Source organism: Oryzias latipes, chromosome 8 (genome assembly GCF_002234675.1).
Source record: "Oryzias latipes chromosome 8, ASM223467v1".
Classification (NCBI taxonomy): domain Eukaryota; kingdom Metazoa; phylum Chordata; class Actinopteri; order Beloniformes; family Adrianichthyidae; genus Oryzias; species Oryzias latipes.
In genome coordinates, this window is record NC_019866.2 from 18,163,312 (window position 1) to 18,190,657 (window position 27,346).

At 40.9% G+C, this 27,346-nt stretch overlaps 1 protein-coding gene and 2 long non-coding RNA genes across 3 annotated transcripts in view; 2 read left to right on the forward strand and 1 right to left on the reverse strand.

Moving 5' to 3' along the window:
* shisa8 (shisa family member 8) overlaps positions 1-27,346 on the reverse strand; it is a 130,599-nt gene that overhangs the window by 14,226 nt on the left and 89,027 nt on the right. Inside the window, exon 3 of the mRNA XM_023957714.1 lies at positions 5,408-5,530. Coding sequence (XP_023813482.1) covers positions 5,408-5,530 — 123 coding nt within the window. The remainder of the gene's footprint in view (positions 1-5,407; positions 5,531-27,346) is intronic.
* Positions 14,804-16,492, forward strand: LOC110015506. Its single transcript, XR_002873707.1, has 3 exons — positions 14,804-15,150; positions 16,195-16,288; positions 16,450-16,492. It is a non-coding gene; the product is annotated as an uncharacterized LOC110015506 (long non-coding RNA).
* Positions 16,548-19,591, forward strand: LOC111947779. Its single transcript, XR_002873706.1, has 4 exons — positions 16,548-16,599; positions 17,258-17,390; positions 19,049-19,174; positions 19,456-19,591. It is a non-coding gene; the product is annotated as an uncharacterized LOC111947779 (long non-coding RNA).

Here is a 27,346-nt window from a genome sequence, read left to right on the forward strand (position 1 = left end):
AACAAAAAAGTTTAGTTCTAAAGTAGCTTGTGATTCACATTCAACAGAATTTATTTAACAATATTTGTATTATTTGGCATACTCCAAACTATTTACATTTACACTGACTGACTTAGACATTTTGGTATCTAGTCCCTACAGGCTCCCGTCTTTCAGGGTTTTGATGTTTCCTACTTCAACAGACCAGTTTCTGACTACAGTTAAAATGATTCTCTCCAAGATGTAATAATCCATTAAATCAGGTGTGATGAAATAGCTGAATACCTGAAACTCTAAAGGAAAAGAGTTGTCATCTATGTCCACAAATACACTGTAATTAAAGGGGATATGTTATTTTGGAATTTTATTTAAGTCCTTTTGATAAAATGTGAACTACCTGAAGGAGAAATGTTTCCATAACCTATGTCCAGGCTGTTATGCTAACATGCTGCTTATAAATATTACTTATCATTAAGTTCACTTCCCCCTCACAGACCTTATGATTGCGCCATGAAGTTACTTAACGGCGCACCGCTACCTAAGAGCAGATTATTTAATATGTCCGGTCCTGAAAAGCTAGCAATGGAGAGGTACATTCATGTACGTCTCATTCTGGAACGTCTGCTAGAAAACCAACTTTATGTTAATGCTGAGAAATGCGAGTTTCACTCGCCCACCATTTCGTTCCTGGGTTACATTTTTGAAGCAGGAAACATAAGACCTGATCCTGCTAAAATCAAGGCAGTCTCTAACTGGGAACCCCCTGAGAACAGGAAGAAACTCCAACAGTTCTTAGGGTTCGCCAACTTTATCGATGTTTCATTAGAAACCACAGCACCATAGCATCCCCTCTCACGCAACTTACTTCCATCAATAGACCCTACACCTGGGGGCCCGAGGCTCAGTCTGCGTTTGATAAACTCAAGGAACTTTTTGTTACTGCTCCCATCCTCATACAACCAGACCCCACCAGTCAGTTCGTTGTGGAAGTTGATGCCTCTGATACGCGTAGGAGCTGTACTGTCCCAACGTGAAAGATCTTCTGGCAAGTTAAAACCTTGCGCCTTCTTTTCCCGTAAGTCGTCGTCGGCTGAACGTAACTACGACGAGGGGAATCAAGAGCTGTTGGCCATCGAATTAGCGTTGGAAGAGTGGCGTCACTGGCTGGAGGGGGCTCAGCACCCATTCATAGTGTGGACTGACCACAAAAACTTGGCATATTTACGTTCAGCGAAGAGACTCAATTCCCGGCAAGCTCGCTGGTGTCTGGTGAAGCCAGACGCCCTTTCTCGGAAGTACAGTTCCAGTGATGACTCAGTCACCTCCACCATCATTCCACCTACCTGCATCGTGGGAAATCTCACATGGGACGTCGAGTGTCGTGTGTTGCAGGCACAAGGTGAGGAGCCAGATCATCCTCCTGCACCCCATAACACTTTGTATGTGCCCACGTCTCTTCGTCCCGATGTACTCTCCTGGCGTCACACCTCTCGTATAGCCTGTCACGCTGGCAACCATAGAACCTTGAATCTTCTTCGGCGACGGTTCTTCTGGCCATCCATGAAGAAAGATATCAGGGTGTACGTCGCAGCCTGTACTACCTGCTCCCGTTCGAAATCCTCCAACTCACCCCTGCCGGGTTCCTACAGCCTCTACCGATACCCAGTCGTCCTTGGTCTCACATCGCCATGGATTTCATCACCGGACTACCCCCTCTCAGGTTAACACTGTCATACTCACCGTTATTGACCGTTTCTCCAAAGCAGCCCATTTCATCCCTCTCCCCCAGTTACCCACAGCCACGGAAATGGCAGAGATCCTGGTCCAGAATGTTTTTCGACATCATGGCATCCCTAAAGACATTGCCTTTGACCGTGGACCCCAATTCGTCTCACAAGTTTGGAAGGCTTTCTGCTCGGCGTCAGGGGCCACGGTCAGCCTGACATCCGGCTATCATCCCCAATCTAATGCCCAGGTGGAGAGGGCCAACCAGGAGCTGGAGGCCGCGCTTCGTTGCCTAGCAGCCCAGAATCTCCCTGATCGGTCCAAGTTCCTTGTCTGGATGGAATATGCCCACAACAATCATCCGTCATCAGCCACAGGGGTATCTCTTTTCGAAGCCTCCCCCGGGTACTCACCACCTCTTTTCCCTTCACAGGAGCTCGATTTGGCAGCGGTGCCAACACATCTGGCACCAAACCAGGGCAGCTCAACTGCGCACCAGGGAGAGCAACTGCCACATTGCAAATCGCCACAGGGTGGTGGGACCCACGTACCAGCCAGGTCAGAGGGTTTGGCTCTCCTCCCGTAACATACCCATCCAGGCTTCCTCCCGCAAACTGGCACCTCGCTTCATCGGACCTTACACCATTGAACGTATCATCAACTCTTCCTGTGTCCGTTTACGGTTTCCGGCAGCCCTCAAAGTACAGCCATCATTTCACGTTTCCCAGATTAAACCGTTTCAGGAGATTCCTCTTTGCCCGCCGTCCACTTCCCCTCCACCCGCCCGTATCATCGACGGCGCCCCGGCTTACACCGTTAGCCAAGTGTTGGATGTCCGGCGTCGGGGTCGGGGTTTTCAATACTTAGTGGACTGGATCTCCCGGTCCCTCATCTTGGACCGTTCCCTCATTGAGGACTTCTTCTTTGCTCACCTGGATCGTCGTCCTGGTGGCGGTCGTTGAGGAGGGGGTACTGTCATGGTGCCTCTGTCAGTTCTCCTCCCCCTCCCCTCTCTCATCACCTCTGAAGATTGGAACCAGCTGTGGGCACTCACTTCATCAACTCACAGCTTTCATAAAGAGATCCAGCCCAGCATTCATCGCCAGTTCGTTGCCAACCTCGGTGCTTGTCTGGTCACCTAGTTGATTCATGCTCACCATGTTGACTCGCTACTTACCTTGTCTTATGATCCGCTCTCAGGTTCCTCCACTAAGAGTGTCCACCTGGAATTACCATCTTCAAGATCCGCTTCTGCCTTCCTCGCCTCCTGCTGTGCTCCGCTCCAGCCACGCCACGTCTCTCGTCCCAGCCTCCGAGAGGTCTTCCATCTATGGCGAGACTGCAACCAGATCGGAGTCCCAGCCAACAGAACCTGATCTTCCAAGACTATTGATTTTTCCAGCCAGAAAAATAAAAGACTTATTCATCACTCTACATTTGAGTTTTCTTCCGGGTTCCAGCATCTGGGTCTGCTACGTCATTCAAACCATGACAGACAGTTTGCACTTTAAATTAAGCCATCAATAATGAGTAATTATTATTACATCTGGTCCACTGCCTTGTCACCAGCCGCATAGGCTACTGCAATTCTCTTCTCTCGGTCTCCTTAACAAGTCCATTCACAAACTCCACCTGGTCCAGAACTCTGATGTGTCGGTGAAGGGGAGTTCTGGTGATGATCTGGGTAGCACCCCAATCCTACACCAGCTCCACTGACTTCCAGTCCAATCAAGAATTGAATACAAAATCCTAATGTACACCTTTAAGGCCATCCACAATCTCTCCCCTCCCTATCTGTCTGCTCTCATCAGAGTCATCACACCTACCCTGAGGTCTTCATCACCCCTTGCCTTGACTGTGTCCTTACCCCACCTCAGCACCAGGCACTTTTTAAATGAAATGTTTTATTATTACATATAATAATTTATGTATAAGAATCCAAAAAGAATTCAAAATAATTAATTGTATTTACTAAGAGTTAAATCAGGCATCTTATCTTAATGAATGTCTTACAGTCAGATAAGAGCTACTTGATGACATACACAGCAATGAATAAGAAAATGACAGCACAAAACATTATTTGTCAACTCCCATTTAGCTAACATGCAACAGAAATAATACGATTATTACCTCCAAATAAAAGGTTGATTGGCTACTCTAAACTAACCCTAGTGTTTGCGTGTGAGTTTGTGCGTGAGTGACCGAGTACCCTGCAACACACTGGCGACTTGTCCAGAGTGTACCCCGCCTTTGCCCGACAGTGTGGGGGGGTTAGGCTCTGTCACCCTCATGACACAGAAAGGAACACAGTGGGTCAAGAAAATGGATGGATGGTGATAATTGATGCACAGTACTACAAACTTAATGATAAATAATAAAAAAATGCAACTGTTTTTTAATACATAGAAATCAATTAGGTAGTGCTGAGTAATAAACATTAATAAGTTGGTAATAGCAAGCAACTTATTAATTCATTCAATTAAATACGTATTAACAAGAAAAAACAATTAAGAAATTTACCCATTACCAGCTGCTGTAAAACTTTGCAAATCATAGAAAGGAAATAACGTAGCAGCAAATCTAAAGTTTTTTTGGCTTTGGTCTGAGAAAAAAAGAACTACACATTGAATTTCTTTACAGAAAGTCAGAATAACATATTCTTCTTGGGCGGCAGCGGCTTCGGTAGGTGGGCCAATGATCGAAGGGTCGGCAGTTTGAACCCCCCTCCCCCTAGTCAACTGGTGTTGTGTCCTTGGGCAACAGACCTCACCCTCCTTGCCTCCAGTGTGGCTCTACTGGTGTGTGAATGCGTATGAATGTATTATGGTCAGAGGGGCCGTAGGCACTTACTGGCAGCCACACCCCTGTCAGTCTGCCCCAGGACAGCTGTGGCTACATCAGTAGCTTACCATCACCAAGTATGAATGAATAATAGAAACACACTGTAGGCATTGATCATCTGGAAAAGTGCAGAAAAATAAAATCCATTATTATTATTAAATATATAATATATTTCTTTTGGTGTTCTATCGTCTTTGTTGAAATTTCTGAATTAAGCTTGACACAATAGTGTCCTTTATAATTACAGGCTTTCTCGCTTTGTCTTGGTAGTGAACCAAGAACCTGAAAAAAACATCATATTAAGTTTGATACCAAAAAGATGTTGAAGTTGAAAACAATGCTTTAGACTGGCTATACAAACACAAGTGTGATGATGGCTATGAAGAACAAAAAAAAAAAAAAAAAAAGTTTGCAATAACTGTTGGATTTGAAAGTTGTGAACAACAGCCTTTGTTGTGGACGCATTGGGTTGAGGAACTGTTCAAGTGTGAATAAAAGAGCTATTTTTAATTAAATTCATGAACGTGAGAAGCTAGAACCCAACAATAATTTAAACAGAGGAGTTTTTGAAATCATGAGCAAGCTAATATTCACATCAGGGCTTCCAGATCTAGTTTAACATAAAAGTCAGGAATCAAAGAGAGAGCTTTCAAAAGTGAATGATGGCTAGGATGATATTAATTATGGTAATTCTCCTTCTCTCTGACCTGAATATATCAAGCCTTAGCTTCATACTCGTCTCATTATGTTCACATCAGCAGCTCAATCTTCAAGCAAGTTTTCAAACATTTCTTCACACACTTGCTGAGATGCAAGTTCCCATGAGGTTGCAGTAGACGTGGATCCATGCAGTCCCACTTACCAAGAGTCTTGAGCGAGGCGTACTTGTTGAAGCCAATTCCCAAGTTATTATGGGGGTGAGACAAAGCCATGGCTGGACCCAGGGGAGGTAAAGCTGCATTGTTCAGATGGTTGTGATCTAATGCTGGCAGAGAAAGAAAAAATAGGCAAATGTTAAATCAACATCAGTAAAATGAAGTAATGACAACATTCTTCGTAAGAGTCAATAGCTGCGTTTACATGGACAAAAGTAATTGGAATGAACGCCTGATCGAAAGAAAATTGCGTCATGTAAACACGCCGTTTAGAATAGTCTGGCCGGATCAGACTAGTTCGGATCAAAATGTCTTTTTTTTTTTTAACTTGTCCTGTCCAACAGCTGGGCAGGCAGATGAGAGCTGAGGGCCTCTTGTGTTGGACATATTTTACTTTAACAAGAGGGGTTATTAATCTTCAGACAAACCAAAGGTATGTCTGAATAAACCCCTTTTGTAAGTGAGGCCAAACTTTATTAATTTCAACCATGTTTGAAAATCTTTGGTGTTGGACCGGACGGAAAAGGAAAGAAGGGAAGAAGAGAGAGGGATGTTAGAGAGAGAGAGGGGGGGGGGGTTAAGAGGGTGATAATAGGAGGGGAGGGGGGATAAGACAATGAAGCAGCATAAAGCAACAAGTTTACTGATTGTTTATCATTCCGGTAAGGTTCAAATGTAGTACAAAAAGGGCGGGGCCTGTCCACACACACACTCAAATGTTATCAACACACCTGCTAGCTGCAAAAATGTCCACATGTCAACATGTACACAAAACAGATAGTGTTCACACACGCATACTTATGCCTTCAAACCAACTAGTGTGAAATATTTTATTCTATCACGCAAACTATTAGTGCAAAGGTGAGCTAACACCTGTGCTCAGGTGAGTGTTTATGTTCTTCTAAAATGAATGGTGGAATGTGCAAAGAAGGAAGGAGAGTGCCCAGCCATCCCCACACCAAGACCCCCGCCGCAGCAGCAACGGCAGCCGGAATCCCCCCAAGGCCACACGGGAGCAGGCAGGGAACAACCGCCCCCCGCCACCCATGCCAGGGCCAGCAGGACCACCGCGAAGCCCCCAGAGCCAGAGAGCAGGGATCAAAATTTTTTTTCTGATCGAGATAGGTGGGTTATGCCGATTGTTGATCCGACCGTGGTGCATGTAAACAGTTTATTCCGATTTTGTGTCACTACTGCTCTGGTTTTACGTCACGCATAGACGGTGCGGTGCTCCGCACGAGTGAACCGTGTCTGTGAGCACAGCAGCCGGGATTCTAGCTTTGTGTTTGCGGGCGGGGGGGGTTGCGTTGTCTCTGGGTGAGCTGTCCGACTTAGGAGAATCATGTCTCCCGGTAGAACTGTGTCTGCTTTTTAATGCAGAAATGTCGCTCAGTCCTTAGAAACCGTTCAAACAATCAAGGTGGATTTGTGTTTCCAGTCGGGTCCCGCAAAAATAAAGGCTGACGTTATTCCCACATATTTACGTGCAGCCAAGATGCAGATTGCGGCGTTTTCCGCATGGATTTTATGTTCATCCAAGGCTAAATGTTGTTAGCGCGTGTTAGCCTTCTCCTAACCTTTCTTCCGGCTCTGTTCCACCACAAAAAAAGCGCTGACACACGGATTAAAAATAAAATGATGAGCGAACAGGTGCTTTTCTGGGCCCATGAAGCACGGTTGAATTCTAACCAGATCTTTGATCCGATCAAGATATTTTGCACATGTAACCGCGGCTATTGTAATACACAGAAGAAAAGCACTAGTGAGTCCATCATAAAACCCTTTTGTATTTCTGTCCATGATGTTTTCAATATTATTTTTGATTGTTTTTCATTTAGGTTTTTACACCATAATTGGATTGAAGTTTTGATATTTTTTGATATTTCTGGCTCATTTGTCAACCACAATAATAACATTACATACATTTGAACATTTATGAAATATATTAGTACATACAACATTTACTGTTACTGTTTCTACAAACAATATGTTCAAAAATTGAAAACAAGCTACAACTGATTTTAAAAAATTGCAAAGAGGTTTTATGAAGCTATTAGAATTACATAAACAACCCTGCCCTTTTTACCCATGATAATAGTGCAAAGTTGGTATCGTTAACAATGGAAATGCTTTGCTTCTGCAAAAGTTACAAAACTTTGGAAAACACGTTTTTTTGTCATATCAAATAATGACAAAAATTGACCAAATAAATAAATTAAATCCAAAGGCACGTTGGACTTTGGTGAGAAAAAAAAAAAAATTCTAATGGAAGCTAAAAAGGTACCTATATACCTTTTTTTTTATCTTGACACACACAAATGTTGAAATAGACTGGGGAGCATTCCAGAGTTTACCCCACTTTTGTCTAACAGTTGCTGGGAAAGGCCCTGCAACCCCATTCTCTGTGTTTTACATATATCAATTTAAAGAATTTAAGACATCTTGAAAACCATGTAAAAAAACACTTCATTAATTCATTGATTGTTACACCCTTACCTTAAAAGGGATTCAAGTGTTTTTGAAAATGGATTGATACAAGAACACAAAAATAAGTAAGGACATTAACTCTTTATCATCAGTGACAACTTAATAACGTGCGCTCTTTGACATACCATTTATGAAATCAACGTGAATTAGCTGATCCTGATGTGGAGAAAACCAGCAAACAAAATTGGCATTGCACAAACATGCAACACATGACTAATGTAGTGTTTCATATTGGCGCATTGCTGCTTTTTTCCATTTCAGAATCAGCTTGAATTACATTAATTGCATCAACGGTTGAGGAGTTTTGGTTGTCAAAACAATCTCTACACTTTCGCTACAGCTCTGAAGTTCAAGGGTTATTCAGCCCTAAACATGATATAAATTGTATTGTTGTTATACACCAACGTAGAACTGTTAAAGAATCCAATAATTTGTGAACAAACTGATGTTTTTCCTTATTAAGAAGCCACAGGAAGCTTTATCTCTGAATGCATCTTTATCAATCACTAACAAAGTCAATTAATAACCAAGGACAAAATAACAGCCTTCCCTTATTGCACAAATAGAAATTAAAGTTTTGCATTTGGCAAAGCTCTCCTTTTTTTTTTTACCGTATTGTCATACTTGTATGTGGTGTGTACACAATTTTTATGCATCTATCATTTATAGGAGTGTGCTTGCTTCCATTCATGGGTAAAAATGGAAAATAAACTGATGTCCTCACCTTGCAGAAAAGATAACAGATTTATTTATACATCTACGGACAAACTGCTGATGGAATCGTATCGCTGCAGCACATTTATAATTTATTTATCTCTGTTTTATTCACGTCTCTCAATCCCTGCTTCATTCAGAAGAGCACAGCCGAGCCACAGAATTTGACAAATGCTCGGCTGTTTGTGCAAGTCAACATTGAAATCTGAATAGCTTGAAAATAAATGAGCATGTTTTGTATATCATAATTACCGGTACTCAGACTTCTGCAAATTTGATGCGCTGCACTCTGAATTGGAGTTTGTTAATGTGAATAGAGCTTCAATTTTGCTTTTAGTAAAAAAATGTAGTGGTACAAGTTAATATTACAGCAACAGCATCGTTTTGTCAGAAGGGTGTAAAACTAACCACTGAGTATCTTTAACCTTAATTCCCTTTGGCTTTCTGAGTGAACAAGGTCAAAAGAGGATTAACTCATCGCAAAGTGCTCTCCTCTCCCCCAAAGTACTAAACTAAAACTTTTTGCAGTAGGGGAGGGTTTCTTATCCACTAGTAAACAAAAAGAGGAAAGTGGCATCCTTGCTGTCCAGCGCATCACTGGGTGCAAAGTCAGGGCGAGAGCCACGAAGCAGGGAGCGTGACACTGCCACTGACTGATTGAATTAGATAAGTTCTCCACATCCCCGTGTAATTTATATGCAGCTATGACACAATGTAAGGGTGGCCTCGCCGTAGGACGTAATCCCATGAGGTAAACTGTTATTGTTTTGTGGAACCATCTGATCAACAAAAGGTGCCTGCCGAAGGTTTTCTTATCTGTGGGCTTTTAGTGATTATGCAACACTTGAAGCAGTAGGTGTCCTACATTCTGATGCATTCAAGTGTTCCAAACACAACACTGGAAACAATGAGAGGGACAGGGAGAAAGGGGAATGACAGGAGGAGTTGAGAGGCAGGAAGAGATGACTGCAGAGATGGACAGGGAAAAAAATACCAGCTAATAGATGGAAAGATCCCTGGCCGGTCTCCAGTTTGACCACAGGGCTGTTCCCACCACAGAGAGAGTGAGGGTGAGATGGAGACAGAGTTTGTTGTGGTATTACAGCATAGATGTGGCAAGGGCAAACCAGTTTGATCTAACTAACATGGCTTTAGAGAAAGCATTCATGGAGTGGCAGCAGAAATATTTAAATTAAAGATCAACTGTTAAAGAAAATGCGTAGAACTTGCGTACAACTTTAAATAAGAAAATGTTGCATCTCAAAGTAAATAAAAAAAACAAATGGAATTATAGTGCGCACTGGGTTATAAGGCACACAGTCAAATAATGGTCTATTTTTGAAATAATGTCACATATGATTCACCGATGCATAACGCACACTAAGCGAGACAAAAGAGTCAGAGATAAGTCTGTCAGTCAGACTTTATTAACTGCATTCACAACTTGCTTGTAACACGCTACACGTTAGAAGTGTTATCCGTGTTAGGATATTACGATACCTATAATTTACAACATTGTTTGCAACACATTTAAAAGAAAGACAGATAGCTAAAACAAACTGTGACTATGCTAACTCTCAACCAGCGTCTGACACAGAACACGGTAGCTGCTTTAGATTATTCAATACTTAAACAATACTGTGACTATGCTAACTCCAAAACTTGTACAGAACTTGTCCTGCCAGACACCCTTACATGTCACAACAACACTCAACCAAACATTTGTGCTGTGTAGCTCTCAAAATCACTTCGACTTTATTAAACACAACCAGAATTAATTAATCCATATATAACGCACTCCAGATTGTAATGCGGACAGTCATTTTGGAAAAATTGAGGCTTTAAAAGTGCGTCTTGTGGTACCCAAGTATGGTCATTAATTTTTTTAAGTCTCATTAAATAGGCAAGACTTTTGTAAAAAAGAAAAAAGTTACATTTTTTTACAAATTTGCAAGATAAAGTTAAAGTAACTTTTTTTGGCTTAGATGAAATTCTTCCGTGATTCTTTTTTAATAAGATTTTTTTTTGTACTTAAATTCAAAGTATCCGTCCATCTTCCTCTGCTTATCCGGGACCAGGTCACTGGGGCAGCAGTCTAAGCAGAGATGCCCAGACTTCCCTTGCCCCGGCCAATTCCTACAGCTCCTCTGGGGAGACCCCAAGGCATTCCCACGCCAGCAGAGTTACGTAGTCTCTCCAGTGTGTCCTGAGTCTTCCCCGGGGCCACCGCCCAGTGGGATATGCTCGGAATATGCGCAATTTCACAGGCAATGGAAATTTGTCTATTGCGACTCCCATGACTGAGAATGAACACCGGGCAGGCGTCCAGGAGGCATCCGAACTAGATGCCTGAGCCACCTCAACTGGCTCCTCGATGTGGAGGAGAAGCGGTTCTACTCTGAGCTCTCCGCGGGTGATCAAGCTTCTCACCCTATCTCTATGTGAGCACCCAGCCACCCTACGGGGAAGCTAATTTCAGCCGCTTGTATTCGGGACCTCGTTCTTTCGGTCATGACCCAGAGCTCATGACAAAAGGTGAGTATTGGAATGAAGATCGAACGGTATATTGAGAGTTTAATCTCACGCTCCAGTCTTCCCTCACTCATCAACAAGACTCCAAGATACTTAAACTCCTCCACTTGGGACAGGGACACTCCACCCACCAAGAGATGGCAAGCTACCTTTCTCCGCTCCAGAACCATGCCCTCAGATTTAGCAGTGCTGACTCTCATCCCAGCCGCTTCACACTTGGCTGCAAACCGCCCCAATGCACGCTAGAGGTCCCGGCTCGATGAAGCCAACAGAACAACATAAACTGCAAAGAGCAGAAAGGAAATCCTTTGGTCCCCAAACCAGACCCCCTCCAGCCGGGGGTGTCCGTGTCCCTGTGGGGTGGGTTCTGGTCCTTGCCCCCAGGTGCTGGGCCTCGCCAAATTTCCAACTGTAGCCGAGCCATGTTTACAACACCCCTCATGGGCCCCCCTTTTCCCCCGGGTGCCCCCCTCCAGGGGGGGGGGCGGCTGGCTCCTGCCTTGCTCCTTTCTGGACCAACAGAGGGCCTGGTGGGTGGCTGCCTGGAGTGCGGAGCGGGTCTCCCTTGGGGGGTCCTGGCTCGTACCTGGGGTTGGGGCAGGGGATGCCCAGAACTCCTGGGTGGTGATGAGGTGCTCGTCTGGGGCTGTGGGCACCCTGCTCGGGTGGGGTCCGGCGTTGGACCCTCCTGGTGCAGCGGGGGGGCTGCTCTCCTGATTGGGCTGGAGCAGCACTCTCTTTCCCCCCATGCCTCCCTGCTCTCTGGCTCTGGGGACCCCGCGGTGGTCCTGCTGGCCCTGGCCTGGGTGGCGGATGTGATCGCCCGGGGGGCGGTTCTCTGCCTGCTGCCGTGTGGCGTTGGGGGGTTCTGGCTGCCGCGGCTGCTGCCGCCGGGGTCTTGGTGTGGGGATGGCTGGGCACTCTCCCTCCTTCTTTTCACATTCCACCATCCATTTTAGAAAAACATAAACACTCAATTGTGCACAGGTGTTAGCTCACCTTTGCACTAATAGTTTGCGTGATTGAATGGATGAAATATTTCACTCTAGTTGGTTTGAAGGCGTTAGTATGCGTGTGTGAACACTATCTGTTTTGTGTACATTTTGACATGTGGACATTTTTGTAGCTAGCAGGTGTGTTTATAACATTTGAGTGTGTGTGTGGGGACAGGCCCTGCCCTTTGAGATTTGTATTACATCTGAACCTTACCGTGATGCTTGTTGCTTTATGCTGCTTCATGGTTTTACCCCCCCCCCCCCCCCCTCCTATGATCACCCTCCTATCCCCCCCTCTCTCTAACATCCCTATATCTTCTTCCCTTCTAATCCTTTTCCGCCCGGTCCAAAACAAATGATTTTCAAATATGATTAAAATGAATAAAGTTTGGCCTCGATTACAAAAGGGGTTTATTCAGACATACCTCTGGTTTGTTTGAAGATTAATAACCCCTGTTGTTAAAGTAAAATATGTCCAACACAAGAGGCCTTCATCTCTCATCTGTCTGTCCAGCTGTTGGACAGGACAAGTAAAAAAAAAAAAAAAAAAAAAAAAGTTAAACCAGTTAAACTTTAACCAATTTGGGACTCGGATTTGGTTAGGACGTACGGATGGCATCCCCTTTAATTCACAGAAGTGCCAATCATTTGAAAATTTATTATGGAGGAGAATTGATAGTTAACTGTATGGTTTGTGCCCTCCATACTTATATGACACCAAGTCTTTTATCAGAATAGGGCTGTTAAAGAAAAAGCCTGGAGCAATATTCACCAGATTTACACTGCTTTAACATTTAGCATCAAGCCTTGCCAAGGTGGCGGATATGTGCTAGTAGACAGTAAAAGAGAGGAGGGAGAAGAAGCTCCTTCCTGTTGTCGTGAACACTAATGATTTATATTGCTAGAGATACTACGCCTGTTACCAATTTCCGAGACACGTAAAGAGCAATGCCATATTAGACATCTCAGTAAACAATGAGACAGGGCTTAGCAGATACAGTAAAATGACAATAAAATTGTTAATTTTGGTCGGATTTTAAAAAGAAAAAAAACCAACATAAAAACAAGACCCGGGCAGGCCGTGGTATTGATTTTTTGCACAAAATGCAACAGATGAACAACATTCAAAACTTTTCTATAAATAAATAGGTTTTTGTATAGGAGACGGAATGCATACCTGATGCATGGGAGTGATTTTATTCAATTCTACACACAGACTAAGATTTACACAAACTATTAGACTCCTCGGTCCGGAGCCAGTCGCCACGCATCGTTTATGGGAAAATCCCTGAGTAGATCCACAAGTGGATCCCACAAATGGATCCCACCCAGCCTCTATCAGAAGGACTTCTGCAAAAACGGCTAGGCAGTTTTCCATATGCCACATGTCCCTAACCGCTTGCTTGGATTTGGCACTGGGTTCCTCCTTCTTCACCCACCGCTACTGAGGAAATCCTGGTTAGTTTACCAACGGGTCGTCTGGTCTAATCTGAGGTCAAAAACACATACAAATGTCATCCTACATAAAACATAAAAGATAGGGGATTTTGCCAGAAAACATGGAAATAGATAATAGAAAATCAGCCTAAATGTTCACTATTAAACTCACTAAGATCTTCCTAAATTGTTTTCTATCAGTTCTGCTTTATTAACTGACGGTTATAATTTACTTGTGAAAAGTCATTCTTGTTTTTCCAGCTCTGTTTGTGCAATTGTAGCACAGCAGTAAACAGGCATCTTGACATATCCACTATGACATCCAAATTTGCATATGCAATAAGCTAGTAAAGCACCTCTAGCCTATATAACTCATTTGTGAACACCTTAGGCTGACAGGGCGTTCAAATCAAGAACCTCTGTTGAGTGCATTCCTAAAGGTATGTCACTTCAACGTAGCTTCAGAGATTTACTTTATCACATAAGCTGTGTTTCTATTTCACATGCTGTATGCGAAAAACTTTATTGAAATTCTAGAAAATGTTGAAAAAACACAAAGTCGCAATCACACTGTTTCCATGAAATCATAATTATGCGAATGAACACAAACCAACTCACCCAATAAATCATTCAAAAACACATATATGAACAATACTTTAATTTACAGCAGATTAATTCAATCTTCTGTCTGCACTGTCAGAAAAAAGGGTACGGTTGGGGTACGTTTGTGAACACTTAGGGTACAAATGGTGAATTTGTTCCCTAAGTGAGTCATAATTACACCTTAGGGTACTCATATGTACCATTTAAGGATAAAAAAGGTACAAATATGTTTCCAACCATCAGAGGGCCCATATTTGGACCCTTTATTCCACAAACAAAGGTACAATCACTTGTGTGACAAAAGTAATAATTCAAAGTGTATGAAACGTCACCCAAAATCCTTTAATACGTTGTTGGTTATTTGGAAAAGATGCACAAAATAACCAAATATATTTAAGAGACCACACATCTTTTATGACTAGTTCTGAACAGTACACAAGCACATTATATTTTATTGATTGTGCAGGGCATCAAGATAATACATTTTAAACATGTATTAGTGTGAGCCTGTTTTTTTTTTACTTATATATAAGTAAAAATATACTTATATTTAATTTAGAGCAAAAGCACAATGTAGACAAAATTATTTGATGTTTTTAACCTTATATGGTGTACTTTAACTTGGCCTAAGTTCAATTTAAATTTCTAGTCTTTGAGCTGTTAATTTAAGTTATTTTTTTTCTAATCATACATTCTCATAAAAAAGTAAATTTCTCTGTTACTACGTTACATTAAGTGTACATATTAGTACCTTTTAGCTTTTGTACCTACACAGGAAAAATGAGAGAGTACTTTTTTCGTAGTTACCATCAGTAATTTTTATTTAAGTAGGTGTAAAAACGTAGAGGAAATATGTTGGAGTAATCCAGCGAGACCACGCCCACTCTACTTTCTTAAGTTTCGTTTCTTCCGCCATTTTGTTATCCCGCAGCGGCCGGAGGAAAATAGTGGCTGTGACTGAGGTAAGTCTGCTAATTGCTCAAAAATAAGTTGGAAACTTGTTTTAAGCGGGTTCGGTTATTTTATCTGTAAAGAATAACTTTTGTGTAGTGGAATGCTGCTATTCCACCGTGTATGTGCCTGTGAGGAGATTGAAAACTACGCGGGAGTTTGCTAACGGTTAGCCTCAGCCGTTTGAAGTTCAGCTAAATGCAGCCATTAAATAAATTAAGCTGTTGTTTTTATTGGTGTTGTACCGCGTTCCGTTAAATACATGTAAATATATACATTTTTTCACTAGATAATTCTGTCGCCGGTTTACCGATGTACGCTGGCGTTGATGCACCGGTTGTTGTTGCCTACCCCCCCCCCCCCCTTTTTTTTTTCTTTCTGTCTTTCTTAGTAAGGAAGCCAGCTTCTTTTGAAACGACCAGCTCCATAATTCCTACTGATATTTATCAGGTCCGTCGAATTCAATGCGTTAATCATTTTAATTTGTAATGTGTAGGAGTCCAATAGCGTTTTATTTTTATTTTTTTTACACCGCAGTATGGCGGTCCTTCCCATTATATGTCAGCCTGCCTTAGCTGCTGTGCGCGCGCAGCCACCATTTCTCGAATGCAAGACAGTGACAGAGACTGTTTAGGTTGTCATGATCGCGCATTGTTGGTCAAGCGAAGTTTACACTGTGTTGTTGATTTTGATCATTCTCCTGCAGAGCTTATTTTTTTTAAATGGAGGTCCGTGATTCCAGATACTCGTCACGATTTCCCATACCAAAAACTCATCTATAAACCAGGAAAAAAATATTTTTTTAAATGAACTTCCAAGAAATAAATCTGTAGGCCCTTAGAAGCCAGTGCATTGTCGTCAGTTTTTTTTTAGCAGGTCTGCAAATTCTGCAACATTGCTGTGGCAGCTAGTGTGAACTGTATATTTGCCATTACTATTTTAAAATGTATTAATTTATTTGGAACAGCGCTTAGATCTGAATAAATGCTGTGTTGGTACCTTTTGGTGTTGTAATGTTTTTTCTTTTTTGTAATATATTATTTTTTTCCCACCAGGAAAGATGCAAGCTGTGCGTGAAAATGTCGAACGCCAAAAAAAAAAAAAAATGTTTTGAAGATCAGCTGACCTTCAAATCTTTTTGGGAATGCGGTGAGTGGAAACATCACATTTTCCAGCATTTTTCTTTACAGGAATCAGTCAACTTTGTGGATAAACTGTCAGCTGTGATGCAAACAGATTTTTTTAATTGCTTTTTAATTTAAAGATAATTTCTGTGCTGTATTCTAAACATAATTTTGCTGTGTTCACAGCTGCCAAAAAGTTCAACATCCCAACCTTGGACTTGAAAGTGTTTGATGACTCAAAGACAGAAGTTGATGAGCAGATTTTTGATCTCCTGTTGAAAAACCCAAACCTTGGTGTGTTGGAAATTTGTCTGGCCGAAGATACAAATCCAGAAGGTGAGGTTTTTCTTTTAAATTGTAATTTATCTATTTTGTTTTGAATGGTTTTGGGTAAATTCCCCTTTGATGCCTGAATTTATTTCCAAGGGAAATAATCTGTGTTTTTGCTTTCAAGTACATGCTAAATTAAGAACATTTTTGAGCTGAAGAGTTTTGATTGTATATTTGCATCAATAGGAGTTGTTTCTCTTTCGGCTTTTCCCATCAGGGGTCGCCACAGCGAACAAGTCGCATGGGAAACTTGGCAATGTTTTACGCCGGATGCCCTTCCTGACGCAACCTTCTCAAACCGGGCTTGGGACCGGCACAGAGGTAGAGAAGGGAACAGGGAACAGCCTGGAGTCGAACCCGGGTTTCACGGACGGAAGGCGCCGCAGACCAGCACGAGCTAAACCGGCAGGGCGCACGAGCTAAACCGGCAGGGCATCAATAGGAGTCTGAGGGTTAATGATTTATTTGACAGGATAGTGTGGGGAACAAAACACGGGCAAATAAGTATGAGTTTTTTATCCTATTGCTGTCTTAGACAAGATAATAAATCTGCTAAACTGTTAAGTTGGTCAGTATTTAAAAATCTTTGTTTTTACTTTTTTTTGTTTTTGCTATCATACTAATTTAAATATTACAGTAACTGAAAGCTTTAATACTTTGACAGATCAGCCGAGTTGTCCTGCAAAGAGCTGCAATACCAGTTCAAGTGGAGATACTGAAGTGGACTCAGATGACACCATAATATTACAACACAGTCATACAACAAGACGAAGAGTTGAACCACCTCTCTTGCCAAAGTAAGTAAATAATCTTTTCACAAAGTCATTTCAAGCATTCAAAGTCAGGCTGTCTTTCCAATTCAGTTTAGTTGTCAAACAGTGCAGTAAGGAAGATCATCCAAACTAGTTTAAAGTTTTCTAGGGAAACGGCAGATTGCACCGAGTAAGTCACAACACATTGAATACCTTCTGGAATACTGTCCTCATCATACAAACATATAATTCTTCTGTATTTCCCTCAACAAAGCTCTGCATAATTAACAAGATATTGACTAAACGGGCGACAGTGGCTCAGGTGGTTGAGCGGGTCGTCCAATGACCGAAGGGTTGGCGGTTCGATCCCCGCCAAAAAAATGTCGTTGTGTCCTTGGGCAAGGCACTTCACCCTCCTTGCCTCCAGTGTGGCTCCACTGGTGTGTGAATGTGCATGAATGATCCCGGTGATGGTCAGAGGGGCCGTAGGCGCGAAATGGCAGCCACGCCTCTGTCAGTCTGCCCCAGGGCAGCTGTGGCTACATCAGTAGCTACCATCACCAAGTATGAATGAGGAGTGAATGAATAATGGACACAGTGTACGCGCTTTGAGTGTCTTGAAAAGCGCAGATAAATCCAATCCATTATTATTATTATACAAAGACAGACATTGATTATGCAATTTTTGAGGGGGAAAAAATGTTTTCTGGGACATGGTTTCTGCAGTTCAATTGGAATTCACCTTCAAGTTCTTGACAGGACTGTTTTGCAAAGTTAACCGGCCTTAATTTCCCATCATGCCATTGTTTACGCTCCCGTTACCTTACAGTCCCTCACAACCCCCAAGCAACAGAATTGGCGTGCAATATTGGAGCTATCCAGCCTCATAGATGTGAGCCAGATGCCAACTCAGACGAGGAGAATGAAGACAAGCGGAGCAGGGAGCTTGTGGCCTGCCAAATGTAGTTTGTACGTAACAACTACAAGCTTTCTCAAATTGCATCTTTTCATCTGCTCCTGATTCATCCCAATTTGAGAAAATAAATATTCAGAAACACAGTTTTATTCTTAAATCTTATAACAATATGTCATCATAAAAATGCTACATTTTAAAAAATAACTTTCATTGGAGTGGGTCCCCCATTTTTAACATGTCGCAGTATTTTTCTCATGATGGGCACGTTTAAAAGAACACGTTTGAAACTGCACATCTGAGTATTTACTCAAAATGGGATGAATCAGGAACAGACAAAATAAATGCAGTTTGAGGAAGGTCTCTATTGTGACGCACCACATGAAATGAAGTGGGTCCGAGTCCCTCTGCTCTGTTCTATTCTGATGCGTCCACTTGCAGACAAACAGATCCATTAACATCTTCATCATACTTGTCTGAGCTTGATCTAAACTATGGCCAGAAAGCTTCAGTATTGCTCACCATTTTGGTTTCACCACTGTTAGTTTTAGGTTGGAAGGACTGTAAGCTAGCAGGAAAGGGCGTAAACAAAGGGATGATCGGACATCAGCAGAGGGTAACTACTGTGTCAATAGCCCCGCCTACAACTCAGAAGTTAATTTCTGATCAACTCCAAACCACTCTGCACAAACTGTCTTTAAACATCATCTCAAAGTGCTTTAACCCCAGTATCAGTGCTTGCAGTTGTATTTTTAATTATTAATATGGACTTTTAAATTTGATCCAATAGGTGGTTGCTGTCATTGGTGAGGATGCATCATCCGTTGAAGGTCATGTGAATGTCCTGCATATCCTGTACAGCAAAGTGCGAGAGGATATACTAAAGAAGTACCCTTTCTTGAAGACAACCTCAGGGGTCAGTGACATTTTAAATCAGTTCTCAGCTTAAAATACATTTTGAATGTCAATATAAGCTGAGACATCTGCTAAAATGATCATTAACAGCTTTAACTCAATTGTAAAAACATTGTAATTTTCTAAACCCATATATAGATATATAGTCATTCAAGCCAAGTAATATTTATACAATGAGATCACTAAAGGGAAATGGCAACAAAGAATATTAGAATGTTTTATGTCTTTTGTTTGTTTTAGTTAAAGTGAATTATTAATTTTCTAATTTTTTTTAATTTTCAGTTTTATGATGAAGTTGACCGAATGCATCCATCACCTGTCAGGTTAAGCCAGCGCTTCAAGGACGGCGTTTACCAGTATTGTGCCAAAGGTGCTTGAGCTTGTTCAAAGAAAAGCTCCATTAGCCAAAGTCTCCAAAGAAGCAAGAGAAGAGATGCTTGCAGAGGATCTACTAGGTATTGACATAAAACGTAATCCTTGGTAATCTTTGTTTTATAGTTCTTCTTTTTAGAATTCGTATCAATATTATCTTATCACATTTATGCATTTTACTATTTAAATTATGCATTTAAACTTGGTTATAAGTTTTCTTTTTTACTATCTATTTTTAGAAAATGTAGAATGCAGTAGAAAGATGTACTTAAAATGAGGTCTAGTGCTTCTTTTGTTGATGTCACAAGATTTATTTCATGGTTTAAAAATGGTAACTGAAGTGCTATGTGCTGTTTACAATTGATCAAACGTTAAGGTTATAGTTACAATGAATGCAATGTGAACTGAAGGAAAAATATAGATTTTTCATTATTGTAAAATTGCTAATAATTGTAAATATATGCATCCTGTTGTGACACTGTACACACTGTGAAATGTCAGAATTGTAATTGTTTTGAATGTTTAATAAATGTGATAAACAGTATACTGGTCTTTTAATGTGCTGTATCTGGTACAAATTTGCCATCAAAGGGTACAAAAGGCTTGTCACTGGGGCAGTACCCTTAAAAGAACAAATTTGTACCTTTTTTAAAGGTACATTATGGTACCATAGCACTATAAGGTACAATTTAGTCCACAGAGGTACATATTTGCCTTTGAAAGGTACATACTGAAAGGGTACAGATGCGCACCTATATAAAAGGGTACAACATTTGTACCCTTGAGGGTACTGCCCCAGTGACAAGCCATTGTACCTCTAAAGGTACAAATTTTGCACATTTTTTCTGACAGTGTGTGTGATCGCTCCAGCGCCATGGGCCCTGCGACAGGCTGGCGACCTGTCCAGGGTGTATCCCTCCTTCGGCCAAAAGTAGCCCGCACAGTCTACAGCAACCCAGCGGCCCCAGTAGGTTAAGAAAATGGATGCAAACTGGCTACTTGTGAACAGTTGTTAGTCACGTAACTGATTTAATTTGAAGAAGTTTTTCCATTGCAGTTTTTCTAAATATGTTAATTTCAATACACCTGAAAAACCACCTTTATTTGGATAAATGCAAGTTTTTTTCAAAATTTGCATGTTTTTATTAAGCAAATGTACTATCACAAATCCAATTTTCGCAATTTCATAGGCAATGGAAATTTGTCTATTGCGACTCCCATGACAGAGAATGAAATTAAACCCTCAACTATTTTGTGAAAACTCCCCTTTCTGAGCACACAAACATTTCTGTTTTGAGAAATCTTCCTCGCTACATAAGGCCCGTTCACCAGTCTGGTTTTCATGTTTTCTGTGTTGTTGTGAGTGTGTGGTAGGAAGATTAAAAAGCAATAAATTCCTGTCCGTGTTCTGCATTCTTGAATAAATTTCCTGCGAATGGCCTACATTTTCCCGGCATGTTTGTTCATCAGTGTGCGGATGTTTTTGATGTACCATTGTATAGACGCCTCGGAGGAGAAACACTCGTAAAAATTTACATTTATGTTTATTTAGGAGACAAGAGAAAAAAACAGTGCATTAGTCCATGTTGTGGTGAGCTGAAGCTGTAACAGCACTAAGGCGTTTGCAGACGTGTTTTGAGTGCACACTATCTGAAGCTTCGTCAGCGGCTCAGTATCTAAAACTCCTGCTCGGACGGCAATATGCAAAGTTTGTTTTCCATGTCTGTGCCTTCTTGACAGCTTGCATTTGTTTGCCTTGCATGTGTGCACCTTGTTTGTGTGTCAGAGACTACTGCGAGTGGGTGCAGGCAGGCAGGCAGGCAGACAGCAGAGCACCGCTGGGTGATGGCCTAATTCGGCAGGGCTCAGCATCAAAGAGGCTGACTGCTGCAAGGGCTTCAGCCAGCCTTCCTCTGACATGACTGCTGTCACACAGGCACAGACTCAGAGCTGCAAGGAGGAAGACGAGGAAAAAGGAAGACGAGGAAAAAAAGATGCACTGAGGTGGGAGTGGCAGAGATGAAGGGAGGACAGCACTGTGTTGTTTTATGCATTAAGCGCACTGAAAAATGCAACCTGTTGTTTTAACTCAGGGGTGTATAAACTTTTTCCTCTGAGTTGTGGGCGGGATAATTGGCATGGAGCAACCCTGCCTCCCCTTTCCCTTCCCTGTTGCTGAGAGCTCTCTGTGCACGTTCTCCCCCTAGCTAACAGCCTCTCCCACTCAACCTAACATTATCGGTGCAACATAAATGGAGAGCAACAGTGGAGCTAATTAACTGTACAGTTTTGAGCCAGATGCTAGCTCAGACAAGGAAAACAAAGACGTGCATTGATCTAGTTGTCTACAAGTGGATGCATCGGAATGGAGTGAACCAAGGAGCCCCGAGTTTATTTTCTATCCCATAAATACAATCTTTTTTCATCTGCTGCTGTTAACCCACAGTTTGAACAAAGAAATACTCTGAAATGCAGTTTTAAGCTTAATTTTCCTTAAAAAGTTCCTCCATCTTTTGAAAAAAAAAAATGCTTCAAGAACATGTTAAAGATACCAAAAAGATCATTTTCATTTGAGTGTGTCTTTATCACCATCTCGATTAAAGAATGTTGCTGAGGAGTAGTACTATTTGCTATACAAATTCTGACTATTTTGTCTAACTGCAGCCAAAAAAAGAATGAGAAGAAAGAACAGCTGTAGTGCAAAGGGAACTTTGAACAGTGAGCCAAAATGTTTAAAAACTGACTGTAAAAACATTTTTCTTAAACACATTTTTTTTCAAATGCAATGCATTGTGCTCTATACTGTACATCTAGTGAGCATCAATTCAAACTAGTTTTTTACAGAGACTTTTGGGACATTTCCAGGGCACTGGATTTTGGTATTTGTGGAGTCAGACACCCCCCAAAGTGGCGAATGTCATATATACCGTATTTTCCGGACTATAAGTTGCCCTTTTTTTCATAGTTTGGCAATGAGGTAATAATTTGCTTATTTGACTCCACCTGTGAAGGTAGTTGCATTTTCTACCCTTTTTTTGTTCTCTGTTTGTCCAAAGAAATCTGTTAAATAACTTGAAAAACTTGTTTTTTACATTTAAAAACATTTAGTGGACTTACTCTTGTAAAACCAAGACAGTTGTGTGTGTGTAAATTATATCATGGTAAATTCTAATGGAATGCTGTTTGGATATTATTCCGGGTCGATCATCTTGAAATCCTTTTAATATAACCTACCGGTGTACATTCCACGCATAGCACTTTGTGCTTGGCTTCTTAGTTAATCAGCCCTTTGTGGATTGTACAAATCATTTACCATGTAAATCAAACACATTTTTAATCACTAAATATAAAATATAAAATGTAAAAATCCTTCAGTTAACTTTCCTTTCCTTTTTATAGATATTCTTGCTTCTGTATCCTTTGAATACATTTAGTATTTCAGATAGTTTTGCTGGGCTGCATGGGGTAGTGGTTAACACACTTTCCTCACAGCAAGAAAGTCCTTGGTTCAAATTCCAGCTGGGTCTTTTCTGGGTAGAATTCTGTGGGGAGCTTGCATGTACTCCTCATACATGTATGAATATTCTCCAGACACTCCAGTTTCCCCCACACTATAAAAACATGCTTCACAGGATAATTGAGGATTTGGAATTGTCCCGAGTTGTGAATGTGTTTGGTTGTGTCTCTGCAATGGACTGGCAAAGCAGTTCAGCAGCCCCTTGAGCTTGAAAGGGATCTAGCAGGTTTTAGAAATTGATATTTTACGTTGTTAAAGTAAAATATTTCCAACACAAGATGCCTTCAGCTCTCATCTGTTTGCCCAGCTGTTAGACAGGACAAGTTAAAAAAAAAAGAAAAAAGAAATTGATAGATAAGGTTGTTTTTTTTTTTTTTTTTTTTTTTTTGCAAAGAGGGCTACCGAAATAACAGATTTTGTTTATGGCAAGGCTTTCTGTCAACATTGCCCTATTTTTTGTTTTATAACATCATTGCATTTTGTCAGTATTCTTTTAGAGTATATGGATTGTTAATGATTATCTGCATTTAAATGTTTACGTTTTAAAACAAAATTTATATCTTCTGTAAGCAGTTCATATTTTTTGAATGTTTTTTCCACATTTTTTTAGTTTCTAAAATCAGACAGTTTGGGAACCCAGAAATAGTAATGTAGAAGTGTTCCATTGGGACTGCACAATTGCCAGCAGCTAATGTCTGGTCTTTGATTTCATATTTAAAAGTAAAATGCATCTTAGTTGATTGAACCTCAGAGGCAACATCTGCAGTGCAGGAAAAACTGAGCTTAAACGGGATACTCCACAATTTTTTGATGACACATACAATAGAAAACCACTTTAGCATGTGGTATTTTTGTTCATTTGGCCTGTAAAAACATGCTGACAATGGTTTCAATTTCTTTCTTTTTGTGCAGAAGTTGTTTGGTTTGAAGATGATTCAAAAGTATTTTTGCTTGAATACATTTTTTAAAATTCTCTGTTGTTTTTCTAAATATTATCACACTTGGTTGTTCGATTTCATGAAACATCCAAAGATTTTATCACGTTAAACTTTACTTTAACAGATTTTAAGATTCTCAAAAATGCATGCATAAAGTCATCTGCTAACTTAAAAGCTTGTGCTAAAGCAATATGTGTTTAATTCAATAATCATCAGTTTGCCTGTGTTAAAGGGGCAAAAAAGTTCGTTCAATCAATTTTGCACATTTGACTTTGATGAATAAGTAATGCAGGTTTTACTAGATTAAAATGAAGTAGAATTAAATACCAATAGATACATTCAGTGCACACAATGACAATTAATCAAATGGAAAGCAGGATTATGGCTGCTGTTTTGCATCTGTGTTTTGTGACTTTTTGGCAATAAGAAGTTGGACAAGCATGTTTAATTACAAAAATAAAATCACTTTTATCTTCGATTTTCAAATTATTCAGTGCTTTTGTTTACACTCTCACATGTCCGTTTTGGTTGTGTTAGCTAAATAGTGTAATTTAGAAACATTGATTTGAGCAGGAAATCCTCTCTGTCATCACTCCCTCCTTTTTCTTCCCTTCTCCCACACTGTATTTGCAGAGTAAACAAGAGCTCAGCACGGGATAAAGCAGTTATTTTCTGCCTTTTGCTTACACACTGAAAGCACTGAGCTTTACTGCCTGGCACTCTACATAATGCAGTCCAGTACTATACATCTACACACTGGACAGTGAGTGATTTGCAAGGCTCGTTGTTGTGAGAGGTGAGGACAGTGTGTTGTCATGAGAATGAATGATTATAACAGAAAAATCAATGGAGGTAGTAGTAAAGAAAGAATGTAAAAAGCTAGAAATCTGTGCTTTAAAGATGATTCCAACCTGAGCTGCAACAACAAATTGCAGAGTTTGTTTGAGCTTCCAAAAGCCCTTAAGCATTTGCTGCGTGATTAGCAACATCTTGCTTTCATATCACAAACATTTAAACACCAGCTAAAAAAATTCTTTAGTATCCCTTAGTATCTATGAAGTCTCAAGTTTGTCTCTAACCCGTCTCAAATCTGTTGTAAACCAAACTTGCAAAAAAGTTGCTGCAAAAAAGAATGTAGGACATTTGTCAGACTTGAACAAAATACAATAGGCTATATTACCAAACTGATTCACTCACCTGCCTTAACTCACATATGAACTAAAGGGCCATCCATTCCTAACCAGCTCAGTGACCTTGTAGTAGAGTGTCCACCTTGTGACTGGAAGGTTGTCAGTTCAAATCCAGGCCGAATCATACAAAAGACTTTAAAAATGGGACCTAACGCCTTGCTGTTTGACACCATTTAGGGGGATAATCCACTAAGTGTGGCTGTGTCTGCAGCTCGCTGCTGCCCAAGGGGATGGATTAAATGTGGAGAACAAATTTTGCACACACCTAGGTGTGTGACAGATAGTGGGACTTTTTTTTTTAACCCCATATTTAGCAAAAGAAAAATAGCTATAAAATCTGTTAAAAAAGCAAATGAGAGGTTGGTTTACTTTCATCCGTAAAGTAGTTCCCCTCAAAACCAAAAAGGTACAATAAATAAAGGGTTCTGCTTTACAGGAATAAAATGTGTTATTTAAAGAGACCTTCACTTTGAATTATCCTTGTCTGGAGAAAAATAAAGGAAGAAATAATCTATTTTTGAATCCAGAACATTCTGATTGGATGCATGTTGTTCCCACAGAGTTGAGTATTTTTGATTTTTTAATTCTTGGTTAATCATCTTCCTTCCTCCAAAGTTGGTTAGTTCAAAAAAACAATTAAAAATGATAAAATGAAAATAAAAATAGGGATCTGCTAAATATAAACACGCTTTTGGAGACACTTTATATGCCAATTTCCTGCGTTGAGGGATTTTTATTCCAATAGTGAGTCATGTAGGTTATGTAACAGTGTATCAAACAGTGTTAAGGAATCTCTTTACGCCTTTATTTATTTTCCCTTATCTACAAAGAACCGCTTTGGCTCTGATGCTTTGCTGGAGTCTCGCTAGTCGCCATGACTCATTCTCTGCTTCCTTTTTCTTTCTGCCTGTGACTCCTCTTTCAGGAAGACAGAAAGCAAACCTCCGGCTATCCCTTCTTAGCTTCAGATCATTGGCTTACTCTTAGCGGCTACTGCACTGCACTGCAAATGTAAAAACTCACTAACTCATCATACTGATGTTTTCTGTTTTTGTTTTAAACCTCTGCCTTGTGCGGTATGTTGCGTAATCATCATGAGCTTCCTCCACCAGCAGGAATTAGGGGAGCTAAGAAGCTGCAGTTATGCAACAACTCAGGATCTCAAACATTCAGCTTATTTGCATGAATGAATCTTTAATGGGGAAAGAATCTAAACAAAAGGATCAACCCTTTAAATTGGAATGTGAGGGGTAGCAGAACCTGGCACATTGAAGTTATGGTGAAAAAGTCAGACGGAAATTTTCTCCAGTTTTTCCTTTTGTCTGGTTGAAATTTGGGTTAAGTCCGATTTGTGGCGGTAGGCTGTGACCCAAAAACGCATGATGCAGACTTTTGAAAATGTGTTACCCTTTTTCAATGAGGGTAACTACTTCAAGCCACATATTGTTTTTATACAGTTCAAAAACCAACAGTCTAACAAATAGTCAATTTATTCAGATAAACCACATCAGGATGAGCTAAGCTTTTTCATCAATGTCATGTTACTAGCACATGTCTGTCATGTGACGTGCATTTACAATAACTTTTCATTGGAAACGGCCGCTTGAATGCGCGTTGCCAAGGGCGGGGTGAATGTAGGTTTAGACCAGGGGTTTCAAACTGGGCAGACTGGGGGCCATTTGCAGCCCCTAAGAGGATATTTTGCAGCCTCCACCTCAATATGAAAGTTTAATGTTAGTGCTCTCTTACAGTGTTGTGTGCGGAGCTAACAAACTGACCAATGGTATGGGGTACATGGCTGTTGGGGGCTTGACATTGACCGGGCTTTATGGATGCAAGCAGGTAAACATTTAGGGCAAGAAACTTGACACCCCCTCCCTCCTCTATTTTACATGGGAGTGGATGGAGGTTACGATGCACAATGCATTCTGATTGTAGCCTACTCTTACATAGATCTGATCTGATTTAGACTGGAGACCACATTAATGAGTTACTTTTATTTTTTCCCAGGTATGTGCAGGGCTGAAAGTGAGCTGGTACGTCTCTGGTCTGGTATTGTGTACTGGTATAGGATCCGGGGGCGGTATGCAGTACCATCTCGAAGGAGACCAGCTGTGTGGCCGGTCTTTGCTGCTTTACCATACATATATTAGCTG